This window comes from Nicotiana sylvestris, chromosome 9 (assembly GCF_000393655.2).
Source record: "Nicotiana sylvestris chromosome 9, ASM39365v2, whole genome shotgun sequence".
Lineage (NCBI taxonomy): Eukaryota > Viridiplantae > Streptophyta > Magnoliopsida > Solanales > Solanaceae > Nicotiana > Nicotiana sylvestris.
The window spans coordinates 192730036-192746814 of record NC_091065.1 but is presented as its reverse complement, the minus strand read 5'-3'; the positions used below and the strand labels follow the sequence as shown (position 1 = coordinate 192746814).

Below are 16779 nucleotides of genomic sequence, written 5' to 3'. Positions count from 1 at the left end.
AAGTAGTAGGAGTCAATTTGTAATTAGAGAAAGTTGTAATTAGTTGTTTAAAAGGGTAGTTAACAATGTTCTATATAAGAACAGTGTACTCATATATGTTAGAGAGGCTGTAATAAGAAATCTTCTTCTTCCTTCTCTCTAGAACCTTCCTCCATTATAGAGTATCTCATTGCATGTTTCAATTACTGAAGATTTACGTATAAATTGACAAAAAACAGTTAACCACCCATATTATTAATTAAAAAAAGATTGGACATTGAACTTTTTAAAAATAGGTCAAATATGGATAAGAACCATATTATCCATTTAGAAAATGCATAAACAATGGATAACTAATAGGTTTAACTTTTACATTTGTAAAACCTCAAATCGGAGATTCCTAAAGTTTGAGAGACTAGAAATTTTTCCAAAAGTGATCATATTCAAGAAGCTATGTATATACGTTGGTTAACCCATTTTTTATCCGTATTAAATATGGGTCGGGTCAGATAATTTATCCGTTTTTATTACCCATTTTTGATTGCGGCATATGCGACCCGACCAGCTCGTTTGCCGCCCCTCAGCAAAACCAAAAAACCAATATAATTTACAATAGAACATTGGAAAAAACACAAATATGGAAACTTTTTAAATTAGGTAAGCGTTTATAGAAATAATACATATAAATTCCGCCTAAGGCTGTAGCCCTTGCCATATTTCTCAATCCTTTTTTCCGGCAATTGTATAGTTTTCTCTCTCACGATCGACGTGAATCTTTTACTGCCTCCATCGCCGTCTCCACCACCGCCGCCGTCGTTGAGCACAATGTCACAAAACGTGCCATTGTCAATAGCAGAGGAAACAGAGTCCCCGCCGCAAAAGAAACATAAGATCAAAGAAGGTGATGAGAAGATCGGTGGTAACGTAACTTCCATTGATGATGGCATGAATGTAGAGGATGATGATAGTTGTAGCGAGTATGATTCGGAGGAAGATTATTGCCCAAATGGCACAGAGAAAATGGATAAAGCTCTCTGGGAGAAGTACTACAGACAGGTTCGGGAGAGCGAGGTAAATCTTAACCTTTCACTTGAAATTGCTCTATAATTTAGCTTTCTCCCACTCTCTGACGATTAATTCGAGTCGTTTGTGAAATTTTTGGAGTCAAAGTAGCTGTTTTTCAGCTGATTTAGGCACAATAAGTGCAAATTAAGATATTGTTAGATCCTTGTGTTCAAGTTAAGAGAGGACCTGACTGAATTTTGCTTTATTCATGTTTTAAAGAAAAAAAAAATTACCTTAGTAATGGAGTATGTCTTGCATTATCTATACCTCAGCCATGTAAAGTAATGTGTATATATATACTCATTTTTATTTGTAAAGCCATGGTTTCGTTGTGCTTGCGTTAATTTTAATCTGACTGTGCATTTCTGATTTTGCATAAATTAGCGAGGAATAAACTTAGACCGAAGCTGTTCACTCCGGGAGGGTAGTGTGTACGCAAACCTTAACCGTACCCGAGGGAGTAGATAGGTTGTTTTGTATAGACTATCGGCTCAAGAAGACGAAAAAAGACAATATATCAGTACTATCAACAGAAACCATTGAAGTAATAACAACACCTTAAGAACCAAAAAATAGATGAGAAGCAAAAACAATAACCAGTAAATAAAGTCCGGCACTATGAAAAACGGAAGAGTAGTGTGAACACAATATTAACCACTAGCAGTCTAAGATAAAATCCTAGCAGACTAGCCTCACACTGGTACGAAGTAGAAACATGCTCAACTGCCTTCTAACCTACAACCTTAATGCTTGACATCCACAACTTCCTATCAAGGGTCATGTTCTCGAAAATCTAAAGTCATGCCATGTTCTGCCTGATCAACTCTCCCCATTACTTCTTAGGCCGCCCTTTACCTCTTCTTGTACCTACCAAAGCCAGCAGCTCACACCTCCTTATCGGGGCATTTGAGTGTCTCATCTGTACGTGCCTGAACCATCTGACCCTCACTTTTGCTTACATAAAGAATGTTCTATATTATTGTATAGATAAAGGATAAAAATACTCTTATCCATCCTTAAGGGACTATCTAAGTTTATTCCTCTAAATTAGCAAAGAAGCAATTGGTGCGTGATAGTTAGTCCATGAGATGCATTTTGGTACGTATTCTTTGTTTACTGAGTTTAGTAATAATGATGCACATTTCACACAAATGGCAGGATCATGGGGTACAATGGACTCTGTCCACGCCTCCACGCCCTTTGGCTATTTCTATCTGTTATTAAGGATGTAGGGTGAGAGACAGAGTTATGAAAATTTACTTGCCCAAAGAAAAGAAAAGGAATAAGATAAATTATTTGTAGCTTTTACTTGGTTTTGAGTGGCTGCATTTATAGGGGTAACATATCCAAAGCAAAATATTATGTTATGTGGTACCAGCAGGCCCATGTATTTTTGGATACTCTGTCTATACGGATTCTGCAATTCTTGTAAGGTTATCTTGTTACACAGCAAATTGGTTGCAATAGGTGATGTTTGTCTCTTATTAGTTTGATTGTACTTTGGTAGGGTTTTGATATCGAAGATTTTCCAGGACGGTGCTGGATACGACTGTCTTCCCCATGCCATACTACTTGGATGATCCTAAGAATGTTGACAGGTTGAAGGATTATGCTGGAAAGGCACTTAAGCTATACAACGATAGTAATTTATACTTCCGCTGCACTTTTCTCAATTTGTCTTTTTCCTATGTTTTCTTCTGCTAACGAAGAAAGTTACCTCTGTTGAATTTTCAGGAAACCAGTTATGAGGTCGATGACATTTTGAAGGTGAATGGAGGTGGTTGTCGTGTCTTTATTTTCTATATTACCTTTTCTGTTAAAAATGGTGTGCGCGACACTTTTCAAGCAAAGGTGGTGAGAGATATAGTCTTCTTGAGTCGAGGGTCTTTTGGAAACAGCCTCTCTACTCTTTCGAAGTACGGGTAAGGTCTGCGTACACACTACCCTCCCCAGACCCCACTAGTGAAATTTCACTGGGTTGTTGTTGTTGTTGTATCATCATGCCAAAGGCTAAGGCTGTTTATGTCTTAGCTTGACATGGGCTGATGGCGCTTCGTAACGGCTTGTATGGAGTTCAGCGGCTCTCTAAGGTTCGATGTACTAGTACCTGCCACCAAAACATCGCGAATGATTCAGTGAACGTATTGAAACTGCAATCAGAACTGTTGGACTTCCTTTTTTTCTTCTGATGTTTTCAGCATGTTAATATTTCTATTGGGGTTTTGGTGGAACCATATATTTATAAGTTATTAGGCTGAAACTTTGGGATTGTTAACTTTCTCTTATGCTTATGTTGTTTGATCATCAGTGAATATGATGTTCAAATTTCTTATGAATTTTAAGTTTTGGTGACAAATTTCATTTATATGCAAAATTGTTCCCTGTTTTATTTTGTAGGCACTTGTCAATTGCTTTTAGTTTGCAAATTTTCATTTAAGTTTACTGATTTGTGTTTTGAAGTAATTCCTGCTATTTAGTCTCATGATTTATTGGTTGCGACAAAATTTAAAATTTTATAATTAAGTGCAGTATCTTATACAAGATTATTGGATGAAACATACGCGCGCGCATATATATATATCGAATGAAACGGAAAAAAAAAAAAGATGCTCTACTTAGTAATCAGATAATTAACGAATCATTTAGTCAAACTGAATCTGAAAATTGGCCAAATTCTTCAATGATAGAAAGCAAAATGAAGGATTTGATTGATAGAACAAGTACAATCAATAATCAAATAGAAAAAATTACAAAAGAGAAAAAGAAAGTAACTCCAGAAATAGACATTAGTCCTAATAAAACAAATAATATTAAAAAATTTGAATCGCCAAAAAATATTTTCCATATATATTTTTATATATATATATATATATATCATTACCTTGTTCTAGTCATTGATGTTTAGCGGTCCTTGTAGTTTACAAAGAAGCATATTATATTATACAGAAATCAGTTTTACTAATCTGCTTAGTCTAACCATTATTGTAATGATAACCATGACATCCTTTTTGTAAAATAATAATGCCATGCCACCAAATCAAGTTTGAATACATCAATGACGCACCTAAGAGACAAGTGCAGTTGTGGAATTACATGTACGTAGCATGATTTCTTTAACACAACAAAAGGATACTGCAGCGGCAGAAAAATATAGTGCATAAGGTGTATGCACTAAGGGTGTACAAAGGAAACCGATAAATCATACCAAATCGATAATTCGAGTCAAATCGAGGAAAAAAAAACCCCGATAATAATTTGGTTTGATTTGGTTTGGTGTGAGAATAAATACCCGACCATAATTGGTTTGGTTTCGTTTTAACTAAAAAAAGCCAAACCAAAACCAAACCAACCCGACATTACATATATACAAGTTTTAAAAATATTTTATATATAAAAATAATTATTGTAATATAATTTAAACTCTTTAATAGTTCTCTCTTTTAATGTATTATTTCAAACTTGCACTTAGAACTTTTGAATGGTCAAATATGTTTTATAGCCCCTAAAAGTTAGTAACTCAAATAAAGCCCAAAGCAAAATCAAATTAATACTAATGCTAACAAAAAAAAATTCAATTCAATACCAGAAATGACAATAGTATTAGATAGTATTTATTTTTTTAGTTTTGCATTGATTTAGATAGTGAAAATGCATAACTCACTTTTAATATTATTTAGTTATGTAATTAATACTTAGTACTTGTTAGTTGTACTTATTAGTCGTACTTATTTTAACATGACTTAATACTTTTAGATTATGTTTATTTTTATTATGGCTTATTAATTAGCAATATTTATCTTATGAAATTTGTTGAGTATTTTAGTATAATCATGACTCATCTCCTATTATTTTGTATCATTTATTGGGTAACATCTTATATAGTTTTATCCTACTAGGACCCAAGAAATATTAGAGTACAAATTATTAATTTTATGCTATGAAGGTTTTGTCGGAAAAAAACCCCGAAAAACCCGAGAAAAACGAAAAACCGAGAAAAACCGTGATTGAAAAATCCGATTTTTGTTGGTTTGGTTTGGTTTATAAATTTAAAAATCCGAGATAATTAGTTTGATTTGGTAATTGAAAAATCCGAACCAATCCTGCCTATGTACACCCCTAGTATGCACTATATGTGTCTGGGCTAATGGCCTTTAGCCCAACGTATACCGAAAGATAATTTATGCCATAGTATAAAATAGAAAGAAAAATTTGAACTTTTTTTGTCGAAGAATTTTGAAATAGAAAATCCACCAAATCCATACTGGAGATATGTTAAAGTTAAAGGCACATACGAACAATTTGCTAATAACAAGGGTGTGAAACGAACGATAAAATACCAAGCCTTTCCCCTAGTTTTCGGGAGAAATTTAAAAATAGCCACATTTTCTAGTGGTCATTCAAAAATAAATACAGTTTCAAAAGTAATCGAAATTTAGTCACTTTTCATGTAAAGATAAATCTGAATAAAAACATTATTCAAAATTCGGAAAATACTCCAGCATAATATACTGGAGTTCCAGCATAAGTATACTAGAACTCCAACATAATATACTGGAGTTCCAGTATAATATACCAATCCAGTATAATATAGCATAATATGCTGGAAGTTCATACACAGGTGCACCGATCTCCAGTACATTATGTTGGACCGGTCCCTGTTGCAGCAAAATAATGGCTATTTTTCAATGATTTTACAAACGTTGGCTATTTTTAAACGATCAATCCGAAAACTTGCTAACCCGTGCTATTTTTACCTAGTTTTCAACAAATTGCAACAATTTGTCTTATAAAGATGGGAACTATTAATTAGTCCAAGCATCCAGGGCAGACTATATCTTATCAATTGGTACATATTTGCATTCATGGATGGTAAGACCAAACCTATTGTTGTATGTGAAAGTAGACAAAACAAAAGAAAAAAAATAAAAAAGAGATGAAAATATGATGTAAGCGCTTACATCGACATTCTTGTGATGTAAGCGCTTACCTCATCATTCTTATGATGTAAGCGCTTATATCGGCATTCTTATGATGTAAGCACTTACCTCGGCATGACATTCATATGCCCTATAAATAGGGGTCTACATTTTCATTTGTAGAACATCCCAAAACTTCTTCTTTCTCTCTTCAATTAATAAAGAGCTATTCTTTGTGTGGCCGTGGAGTAGGCAAAAATTGCCGAACCACGTAAATCTTGTCTTGTCTTGTCTTGTGCAATTTATTGTTTCTCTCCTAAATATCCTTTTCCTTCTATTATCTTGATACGTTTCCCAACAACTGGTATCAGAGCACAGACAGTGTAATTCTGGTAGAAAAGTACAGTATTGGTGCAGGTACTATTCACAAGAATAGTGCGACATTATTGATCATTGTTACTATTCACAAGCACTATTTACATAAATTGTTTTTGTGAAAAATGGCATCGGAAGAAGGGAAGGTTAAGATTGACAAGTTCAATGACAAAGATTTTGGATTCTGGAAAATGCAAATAGAGGATTATTTGTACCAGAAAAAATTACACTTACCTCTGACCGAGGTGAAACTGGAGACTATGTCCAAAGCGGATTGAGATCTATTAGATCGCCAAGCTCTTGGTGTGATTCGTTTGACGCTAACACGAAATGTGACGTTTAACATCATTAACGAGAAGACCACTGCAGGCCTAATGAAGGTGTTATCAAATATGTATGAGAAGCCATCTGCTTCAAATAAAGTCTATTTGATGCGTCGATTGTTCAACTTAAAAATGACAGAAGGTGGATCAGTCACGGAACATATCAATGAGTTTAATACAATATTAACTCAGTTGAGTTCTGTTAATATAACAATTGATGACGAAATCAGGGCGTTGATTCTACTATCATCTCTACCGGAGAGTTGGTCTGCAACAGTAACTGCAGTTAGCAGTTCATCAGGAAGTACCAAACTCAAATTGAATGATATTAGAGACATGGTTCTAAGCGAAGATATTCGCCGAAGAGAATCAAGTGATTCCCCAGGATCTGCTTTTAGTACCGAAAGCAGGGGAGAATCAACCAAAGAGGACAGAGTTATGGTCGTGACAGATCAAAGTCAAGGAAAAGAGGACAATCCAAAAATCGCAAGGACATTACTTGTTGGAATTGCGATAAAAAGGGTCACTACAGTAGCCAGTGTAGAGAACCAAAGAAGAAGAAGGAAGAAAATTCAGTAAATGTAATTGCTGAACAAGTCGGTGATACACTAATTTGTTGTGCAGACAGTCCAGTCGAATCTTGGATTCTGGACTCAAGTGCATCCTTTCACTCTACATCATGCAAAGAATTATTGCATAATTATATTGCTGGAAAATTTGGGAAAGTTTATCTAGCAGACGGCGAACCTCTCGACATTGCCGGAAAAGGTGAAGTTCATATAAAGACTTCACAAGGCACGCTATGAAAATTGCAAAATGTACGACATATTCCTGGCCTCAAGAAAAATCTGATATATATGGGTCAGATTGACGATGAAGGATATACAACAACATTCGGCAACGGATCGTAGAAGATAACCAAAGGGAATTTGGTTGTGGCACGAGGCTTCAAAAGGGGAACACTGTATGCAACTGCAATAGAAAGAGATACTATAGCAACAGTTGATCATGGTCGTGATACAACATTGTGGCACCGGAGGCTCGGGCATATGAGTGAGAAGGGAATAAAGCTTTTGTCATCCAAAGAAAAGTTGCCAAACCTAAAACATGTTGAATTAGGTTTGTGCGAAGATTGCATTTACGGGAAACAAAAGAGAGTTAGTTTCTCAAAGGTGGGAAGGACGCCAAAGAAAGAAAAGCTGGAACTAGTGCATACAGATGTGTGGGGACCAGCTCCTGTAACTTCTCTAGGAGGCTCACACTATTATGTCACCTTCATTGATGATTCCACAAGAAAGGTATGGGTTTATTTTCTGAAAAATAAATCTGATGTGTTTGTTACCTTTAAAAGATGGAAAGCTGAAGTTGAAAATCAAACAAGTCTAAAGTTAAAATGTCTGAAGTCTGACAATGGAGGAGAGTATGATAGCCAAGAGTTCAAAGCATTTTGCTCGGAGAATGGGATCAGAATGATCAAGACAGTTCCTGGAACACCGAAACAAAATGGTGTTGCTGAGAGGATGAACAAAACCCTGAATGAACAAGCCAGAAGTATGAGAATACATTCTGTATTGCCGAAGTATTTTTGGGCTGAGGTTGTTAACACGGCAGCTTACCTCATAAATAGGGGACCCTCTGTACCACTGAATTTTGAAATTCCTGAGGAGGTATGGACAGGAAAGGAGGTAACTCTCTCACATCTGAAAATTTTTGGTCGTGTTGCTTATATGCATGTAAACTCTAATGATATAGATAAGCTTGATCCTAAAGCAAAGAAATGTTTCTTTATTGGCTATGGTGATGATAATTTTGGTTATCGATTTTGGGATGATCAGAATAGAAAGATCCTAAGACACGGGAATATCACATTTAATGAAAATGTGATGTACAAGGACAAACTTGAAGTAGAACCAACCAATACCAGCAAACAGACAATGTCTGAAACAGTTGAGTTAAAAGAAATCTCAGAAAATGAAGTTGCTAGAGGGATTACAACTGATTCTGAAATTGAAGATGAAGAACCAGAAGCCGAATTTGAAGAAGAACAAGAAGCCAAACCTGGATTAGAACCAGAACCGGAACCAGAGATAGAATCAAATGCAGAACCAAATCTGGAATCAGGAATACTCCAGATAGGTTAACTCTCTCTCTTCACTATTTACTTCTTACTGATGCTAGAGAACCAGAGCATTTTGTTGAAGCAATGCAGGTGATAGACTCTGATAAGTGGAAGCTAGCCATGAAAGAAGAGATGAATTCTCTTCAAAAGAATAAAACATGGATACTTACGGAGTTACCAAAAGGAAAGAAGGCATTGCAGAACAAGTGGGTGTACAGAGTCAAGGAAGAGCATGATGGTAAAAAGAGATACAAAGCACGATTAGTAGTAAAAGGCTTTCAGCAGAAGGAAGGAATTGACTACACCGAGATTTTCTCTCCTGTAGTCAAATTAACTACTATCAGGTTGGTGCTAAGTATCGTAGCTGCAGAAAAATTGCATTTGGAGCAGCTAGATGTTAAAACTGCTTTCTTGCATGGTGACCTTGAAGAAGACATCTACATGAAGCAACCTGAAGGTTTTCAAGTTTATGGTAAAGAAAACCTTGTATGTAAGTTGAAGAAGAGTTTGTATGGTTTGAAACAAGCTCCCCGACAATGGTACAAGAAATTTGATGGATTCATGCATAAAAATGGTTTCAGACGATGTGAGATGGACCATTGATGTTATATCAAAAATCTTGATGAATCCTATATCATTTTATTATTGTACGTTGATGATATGCTAATTGCAGGATCTAGCATAAATGAGATCAACTTGGTTAAGCAACAACTGACAGAGGAGTTTGAAATAAAAGACTTAGGACCAGCTAAGCAAATGCTTGGGATGAGGATTAGCAGAAGGTCGGAAGGAACCTTAAAGTTGTCTCAAGAAAAGTACATACAGAAGGTACTAAACAGGTTCAGTCTTTATGATGCAAAGACCAAAAGCACTCCACTTGGAAGCTATCTAAATCTGTCAAAGGACCAATCACCTATGACAAATGAAGAAAGGAAGTACATGTCCAAAGTTCTGTATGCTTCAGCAGTAGGAAGTTTGATATATGCTATGGTTTGCACTAGACCTGACATAGCCCATGCAGTTGGAGTTGTCAGTAGATACATGTCAGATCTAGGAAAGGAGCATTGGGAAGGTGTAAAATGGATATTGCGATATCTCAAAGGCACCTCAGGTATGACACTTTGTTTTAAAAAGAGCAATATTATCTTACAAGGTTTTGCTGATGCAAATTTAGGCGGCGATCTGGATAGTCGAAAAAGTACCACGGGCTACGTGTTCACCTTGGGTGGTACTGCTGTTAGTTGGATGTCCAGACTTCAGAAAAGTGTTGCTCTATCTAACACTGAAGCAGAGTACATGGCAATCTCAGAAGCTGGAAAAGAGATGATTTGGCTCAAGAATTTTCTTAAAGAGCTAGGTAAAGAGCAGGATAATTGTGAGTTTTTCAGCGATAGCCAAAGTGCAATTCATCTTGCCATGAATCCAGTGTTTCATGCAAGATCGAAGCATATCCAGTTGAGGTATCATCATATCCGAGAGTTGATAAATGAAGGAACTCTTTCCCTACAGAAGATACCAGGATCAAAGAACCCGTCAGACATGTTGACCAAAGTTGTCGGTGTTGACACACTGAGGTTGTGCACTGCCTCAGTTAGTCTTCAAGACTGATAGAGTGAAGGCGCCACCAGAGAATATCAAATCTTTCTTTATTTTCTTTCTTGATGTAACATAGGTTTGAGGGGGAGATTGATAGGACCAAACCTATTGTTGTATGTGAAAGTAGACAAAACAAAAGAACGAAAAATCAAAAAGAGATGAAAATATGATGTAAGCGCTTACATCTACATTCTTGTGATGTAAGCGCTTACCTCAGCATTCTTATGATGTAAGCGCTTACATCGACATTCTTATGATGTAAGCGCTTACCTCGGCAGGGCATTCAAATGCCTATAAATAGGGGTCTACATTTTCATTTGTAGAACATCCCAAAACTTCTTCTTTCTCTCTTCAATTAATAAAGAGTTATTCTTTGTGTGGCCGTGGAGTAGGCAAAAATTGTCGAACCACGTAAATCTTGTCTTGTTTTGTCTTGTGCAATTTATTGTTTCTCTCCTAAATATTATTTTCCTTCTATTATCTTGACACGCTTCCCAACAATGGAATCAATAAAGAAAGAATTACAAGAAAATACACATGACTTCACACCATAACAAAAAATGATCCATGTTTTTAAGTTTTACTTGACCTAGCCCATGTTGTGCATATTTTGAAAGCACTTACAAATTCAAAAGCTATGTTCTTACAACCATTGCTTCTAAAAGCTATGGAGTTAAATCTTTGTTCTCACAATCATTGCTTTCACTCTCTCTTCTTCTCACATCTTCAACATATGCTTCAAGGGGCCATGTATTTTCTGCTTCTCCCCCTGTTCACTTGGTTGCAATGTAAGGAAATTGAAGAGTAGAAGTCCATCATTGAAGGCCATTCAAAGCTTTGCTTTTGAAAATAGGATTTTTTGAGTTTGTTAGTTATTTGGATTGGGTGTTGTTCCAATTGATTGAAAATATCAAAAGGAGTTCAAAATTAAAATTTGAAGTGATTTGGAGTAGATTTGAACAAGATTCGAGTTAAATTTTAGAAAAGGCACAAGGAAGAAGATGCAGTCATTTTTTTATATAATTATGTATAATCTTGTATAATAGTGTATATGAGTGTATAAACACATCTTATACATTATTATACACTTTTATACACCTTTATACAAACGTCTGTAAACGAACTCCTTCCACGATTTTCAGTTGCAATTCTTGTTCAAAACCAGTCCAAATCTTCTTTAAATGACTTCAAATTTTATATACAACCTCTTTATACTAAACCTCCTTATACTATTTCTAACAAAGTCCAAATAACACCCACTCTAAATTTCTCACAAAATCAAATTGGAAATTTAACCCCACATATTTAACCTTGTTAAAAATTTAATTTTCACCACCCAAATGAATTTGGTTTGTTGAACTAATATTTGAGACACAGTTACAACAACAACAACCCAGTATAATCCCACTTAATGGGGTCTGGGGAGGGTAGTGTGTACGCAGACCTTACCCCTACCCTAGGGTAGAGAGGCTGTTTCCAAATAGACTCACGACATCCTTCCCTCCAAGAACTTCCCACCTTGCTCTTGGGGAGACTCGAACTCAACCTCTTGGTTGGAAGTGGAGGTTGCTTACCATCAGAGCAACCCCTCTTGTCTTTGAAACACAGTTAGTGATTCGAAAATTAACTTAAAAGCTTGAGCAATCTTTTTTTAAAATTAAATAGTAATTTCGAGAACCTATTAAAGTTGGATGTTGAATTTTAACCTATTATTTTTAGGCTAATTGGTTGTAAATTGAAATGTGAGCTATAAAATTGAAAAGTAGGAAGCTCAGTTGTTCTTATGTGAAATTTTTCCCCAAGTGATTATATGATTCAAAATGACAAAAAGGTTCAATGATACAAGACCAACCTATGAAAATACGGTTGAGTTGCAGGCTGAAAAAGTTTCAACAACCAAAACAATGCTGACAATAGACGTCAAGACCCCAGTCAAGATATCTAACCAAGTTTCCCAGACGAAGGCGATTATATTTCACACTGAAAGAGAGGGGGAAAAAACAGAATTCTTCAAAATTTTGGCAATTACTCATGATCAAACAAGCATGCTTAACTCATGTAGGAGGAATATGCGGCTCAAACTCAACTAAATTCTATTTCCGGTAAGTCATCTATATTACAAGAGGAACACAACAAGGAGACGAAAGAATATGCCTGAAATTTCAGAGCAAGATACAGGAGACCTCAAAAATCCTAGGTATTATTATGTCACATACAAACCACTATACAGGACCATCTATCTGACTCAATATGAGAACTCATGACCTCGAAGCGAAATATATTTCTTAACCCAAATGGCAATGTCCTCGGCACAAGCCTGAGCTTGAGGGGTCTTAAGAAGCATGTCAAGAGTTGCAAACTCATGAACTGCATCTTTGTACTCGAGGACAGGAGCATCAACATTTACCTTTCGTAGTTCTTCTGAATAAGCGATGGCCCGATCTCTCATCCAGTCATGCTCCGCTACGACTGTTAGTGTTGGGGGCATCCACTTTAATGGAGGTCCTCTCCCAGGGATAAGAGGGTTAGCAGCAGGATGATCCAAGTCAAACTCCCCTTCAGGTAGAAATAATTTCCAGGCAAGCGTGCACAAGGCCTTGTCATAGAAATAGGAATTTGCTAGCTTAATCTCGGAATGTGTTGGAACACTTCCGATGAAAAAAGGATACATCAAAACCTGTGCCACCACCTTCACTGGATCCAAAAGCTTACCTTCCTCTACAGCTTTTCGAGCCACATAATCAGCTATATTTCCCCCACAACTCACTCCTAGGAGGACACACCTGGATGAACATATCAAAAGAACAAAAATACTAGTTAGTGAGTTATTATTTACATTTGAAAGAACGACAGGAAAAGGGAGTCTTCATTTGGCTCTGATTTGGTAAAGTTATTAGGCTTGTATTCACATCTCAACAGTGCCATCTAACATATAGAACATTTTTATGATAAGATATTACAGTCACCATCAAGCAGTAAGGAAGTGCTTTGTAATTGTATGTCATATTATAGCCCCCAGGAGCTAAATCTTAGATCTATCTATTTCTTGGGTATTACCATATTACACCATAATTCAAAAAAGTTACTACAGGAAAACTTAATACAGTCAAGAGTGGCTGTTTATCCTTTCACGGCATCTCACATTCAAAAAGTTATACGGTAAATTTCCCTATCAAATTCTTTTGCAGGTTCTCTAATTTTTTAATACTCTCTTATTCTTACGGGAGATTTCTCCATCATTAATGAAATAATTTCCCTTATCAGACAACAAAAGAGCATCTCCTATTCCTCTCCTTCCACAAGCTCTACTTAATACACAATTATGTTGTGGCCCAAAAATTCTTAAGTTTCACTGGGATCATGCTCCACATAGACTAAAAGAGAACACTATTTACCAAAGTGATCTAGCCTCTCAACAAAAATTGTCTTATCCAGGCAGCTAGTCTTTTCTTGAATCTTTCTTTTACCATCCGCACCAAGCAAGATTTGGATGAAGCCCTTACTAACAAAACGACTGGTGTCACAATCCAACGACAACAACATACCAGTGCGATCCCACAAGTGGAGTTTGGGGAGGGTGGGATGTCACAATTCAACATCTCCTTAAATCGTGCACTTAACACACTAGCCTACAAGGCAGATATAACTTTTTGTCAAATTTATGTGGAATCACTATGCCTTCAAAATACAGAAACACTAATACCTTCACTTCAACAAGATCACAGTGTCGTACGCAAACTAATATGTCAGATTATAACAAGAGGCTCTTGATTTTCACTGCCATGGAAGCCCATTAACCATTCCTTGTATATTACTATCAATAGCATTGTGCTCTAAGTTTCCATAACAATGATTAAAAAGGGGGGAAATAGTGAATCACCTAGACATAACAGCTCTGCGCACCAAAAAAATCATTTTGCACTCCCATTATTGGGAATCAAGAATTTAACTGTGGATATACAATACTTTCCAATTTATCCACTTTCAGCCAAATCCTATCATTTATACTATCCACAATAACTTGGTTGCAATGCTTCTTCAAATCTAGTTTATACACAACCCACAATTGCCTGTCTCCAAGTCTCAAACCAACGCATTCATTGGCAAGCAGAGTTGCATCAATCAATTGTCTTTCTCCAACAAAATTGAGCATCAGATACTATTTTCCCATGATTAACTTTAACCTCAAGAATATCAGTTTAGCGAGGATTTTATAGACACAACCTCCCAAACAAATGAGAAGGAAGTGGTATAATTCCACATCCCATATCATTTTCCGCATTCAGATATAAAGGTGGTGTTAAAACTCTTTTGTAAGACCCCTGTATCATGAGATCGGTTTAGTGTATAAATTACACTATTTCACTATATTCCAACATTTTTAAAGACATGGTGAATCAAAGGGCCCTGAAGCCCTATTGGCATGCAGGAATCCAGTACCGTCCAAACATTCTGGTGCACATGAAAGATCTAATGGTTTTTTTTTTTTTTTTGAGAAAGATGAAAGATCTATAGAATATAAACTCTGTATTTCAATTTCTTAATTCCTATCTTATGTAACTTTACATAACTAGCAATCTCTTGATGTTGTGGTATGATGACTAAATATTTAATTCACCTATTAAAATTACTTCCTCTTCTGAAAAAGATCTCTAACCATCTAATGCTCTCAACTGCGATTATGTTGCATTCCACACCAATTATTGTAGTTCCACCCAAAATAAAGACTATACCAGCAGAGACTTGTTCAAGCATTTCACAAACTATTGGTAGATGCTAGTCGTTTGGGTGGTGAAGGAGGTCGAGTGAATTTTGTAGCGTAAGCTTTGAAAATTGTTTTTAAAAGAAAAAAGCAAGAGATATACACGAGCGAGAAGTGAATGCTTCTTCACACGGTTTACAAAACCACAACTATTACCTAACGTATATGAATTCAGCATGGTTAGAAGCTACATTTGTGACCAATATTCAACTAAATGCTTCATCAATTCTATCAAACCAATACCATAACAGATAACAATCCATGATCTAAGCTTGTCACTTAAAAGTAGAAATAAGGGGCTAAATCTAACCTTGATGGATCTCCATGAGCAGCCAACCAAGGCTCCACCAAGGATGCTCCAAATGCATCAGCTATATGCCCGTAAGCATCCGACTTCCTCAAATCCGCCCCTCCTCCTCCGCGTCTACTCCCCGCCGACTTACTACATTCAGCCAAATTGGCCTGTTTTGCCAGCCAATGCAGCACCTTCAGTCCATCCTCAAATGCTGCTGGATAGCGATTCTCAGGCGCTAACCTATATCCAACAGCTAAAACAATAACATCACATAGCTTCGCTATCCGTCTACAGAACAAATCATTCGCGGTGGAATCATTGCTCCCACTCACAAACCCCCCACCATGAAACTGCAACATAACCGGCAATTTCCTGCAATTTTTTTTGCCAGCTGGCGAATACCCTCTATAAACCCCATTATCACATTTTAAACTTAAATCATCAACAACATTACAACCATAGCTATTTCTCCTATGATTAAAACTATTAAAACCATTCTTATTATAATTTTTCTGATTCTCCATCACACTATCAGTAGTACAATATCCATAGCTGTTTCGACGTAAAACGACAGCCTGGTTCGGGTCGGACCCTAATCCGGGTCGGGTCGAAACCCTAACCCTAGATTTAGAATCCGAATCGGGGGAACCTAAACAGGTTTCGGGGAGGAAGATTCGAATAGAGACAGAGGTGGCGGGATCTACATGTAAGTCCTTAGTGGCAACACCGTCAGTGAATAAAGGATTGGCAGCAGCAATGGATTCCTCATTAGGCCGAGATGTGATACCGAAAGAGCTACCATTATTCAACCCATTTGTGTCGTCGATTTGAATTCGATTCTGCAACCGATGCTTCAACATAAACTTGAAGAATACACTGTATAATTTCACTGCCACACTTGGCATTTCCTCTACACACAAGCTTAATGAAGAAATTTTTGGAATTTAATTACATTGAAATAAAGAGGGAATAATTTAGGGTTTAAGATAAGGATTTCCTTGTGATTAAGGGAAAGGTATTGAGAGATTACTTGATTGAAATGGAGAGAAAGGGGAGTGAAAAAGATTTTGATTTTTATTTTTTTTCATTTTTTTGTTTTGAAAATAGAAGTATTGCTTCCTTCTTTAAGATTTTGTCAAATGATAAATCAATAACAGAGCCCGTTTGGCTTAGCTGATTTAGAGTAGTTGATAAGCATTAGGTGCTGAAAAGCACTTTTAAGTGCTGAAGCTGATTTAAAAAATAAGCAGTTACGTGTTTGAATAAAAGTGCTGAAATTAATAATATGCAGCTGAAGAACTGGGTATACAAAGAGTTTTGTTTTAAAAAGAAGTATTTTAGGGATAGAA

At 36.3% G+C, this 16779-nt stretch overlaps 2 protein-coding genes across 2 annotated transcripts; one reads left to right on the top strand and one right to left on the bottom strand.

Moving 5' to 3' along the window:
* Window positions 1–692: 692 nt before the first annotated feature.
* LOC104214931 (uncharacterized) lies at window positions 693–3400 on the top strand. Its single transcript, XM_009764658.2, has 3 exons — window positions 693–1050; window positions 2552–2642; window positions 2779–3400. Exons 1-3 carry the CDS (start codon window positions 805–807, stop codon window positions 2790–2792), a joined length of 351 nt encoding a protein of 116 aa, XP_009762960.1. The 5' UTR covers window positions 693–804; the 3' UTR covers window positions 2793–3400.
* An 8989-nt stretch (window positions 3401–12389) lies between these two features.
* Window positions 12390–16534, bottom strand: LOC104218119 (probable carboxylesterase 16). The gene is made up of 2 exons (XM_009768520.2): window positions 15446–16534; window positions 12390–13156 (listed from the first exon to the last, which is right to left on the bottom strand). Exons 1-2 carry the CDS (start codon window positions 16333–16335, stop codon window positions 12619–12621), a joined length of 1428 nt encoding a protein of 475 aa, XP_009766822.1. The 5' UTR covers window positions 16336–16534; the 3' UTR covers window positions 12390–12618.
* Between the last annotated feature and the right edge of the window lie 245 nt (window positions 16535–16779).

Excerpts from the sequence above, each read along its gene's own strand:
- LOC104214931 (XM_009764658.2), top strand. The coding sequence starts at position 805 with ATGTCACAAAACGTGCCATTGTCAATAGCAGAGGAAACAGAGTCCCCG. Across the intron at positions 1,051-2,551 it reads GACAGGTTCGGGAGAGCGAG|GGTTTTGATATCGAAGATTT; the intron begins GTAAATCTTAAC and ends GTACTTTGGTAG.
- LOC104218119 (XM_009768520.2), bottom strand. The coding sequence starts at position 16,335 with ATGCCAAGTGTGGCAGTGAAATTATACAGTGTATTCTTCAAGTTTATG. Across the intron at positions 13,157-15,445 it reads GCTCATGGAGATCCATCAAG|GTGTGTCCTCCTAGGAGTGA; the intron begins GTTAGATTTAGC and ends ATGTTCATCCAG.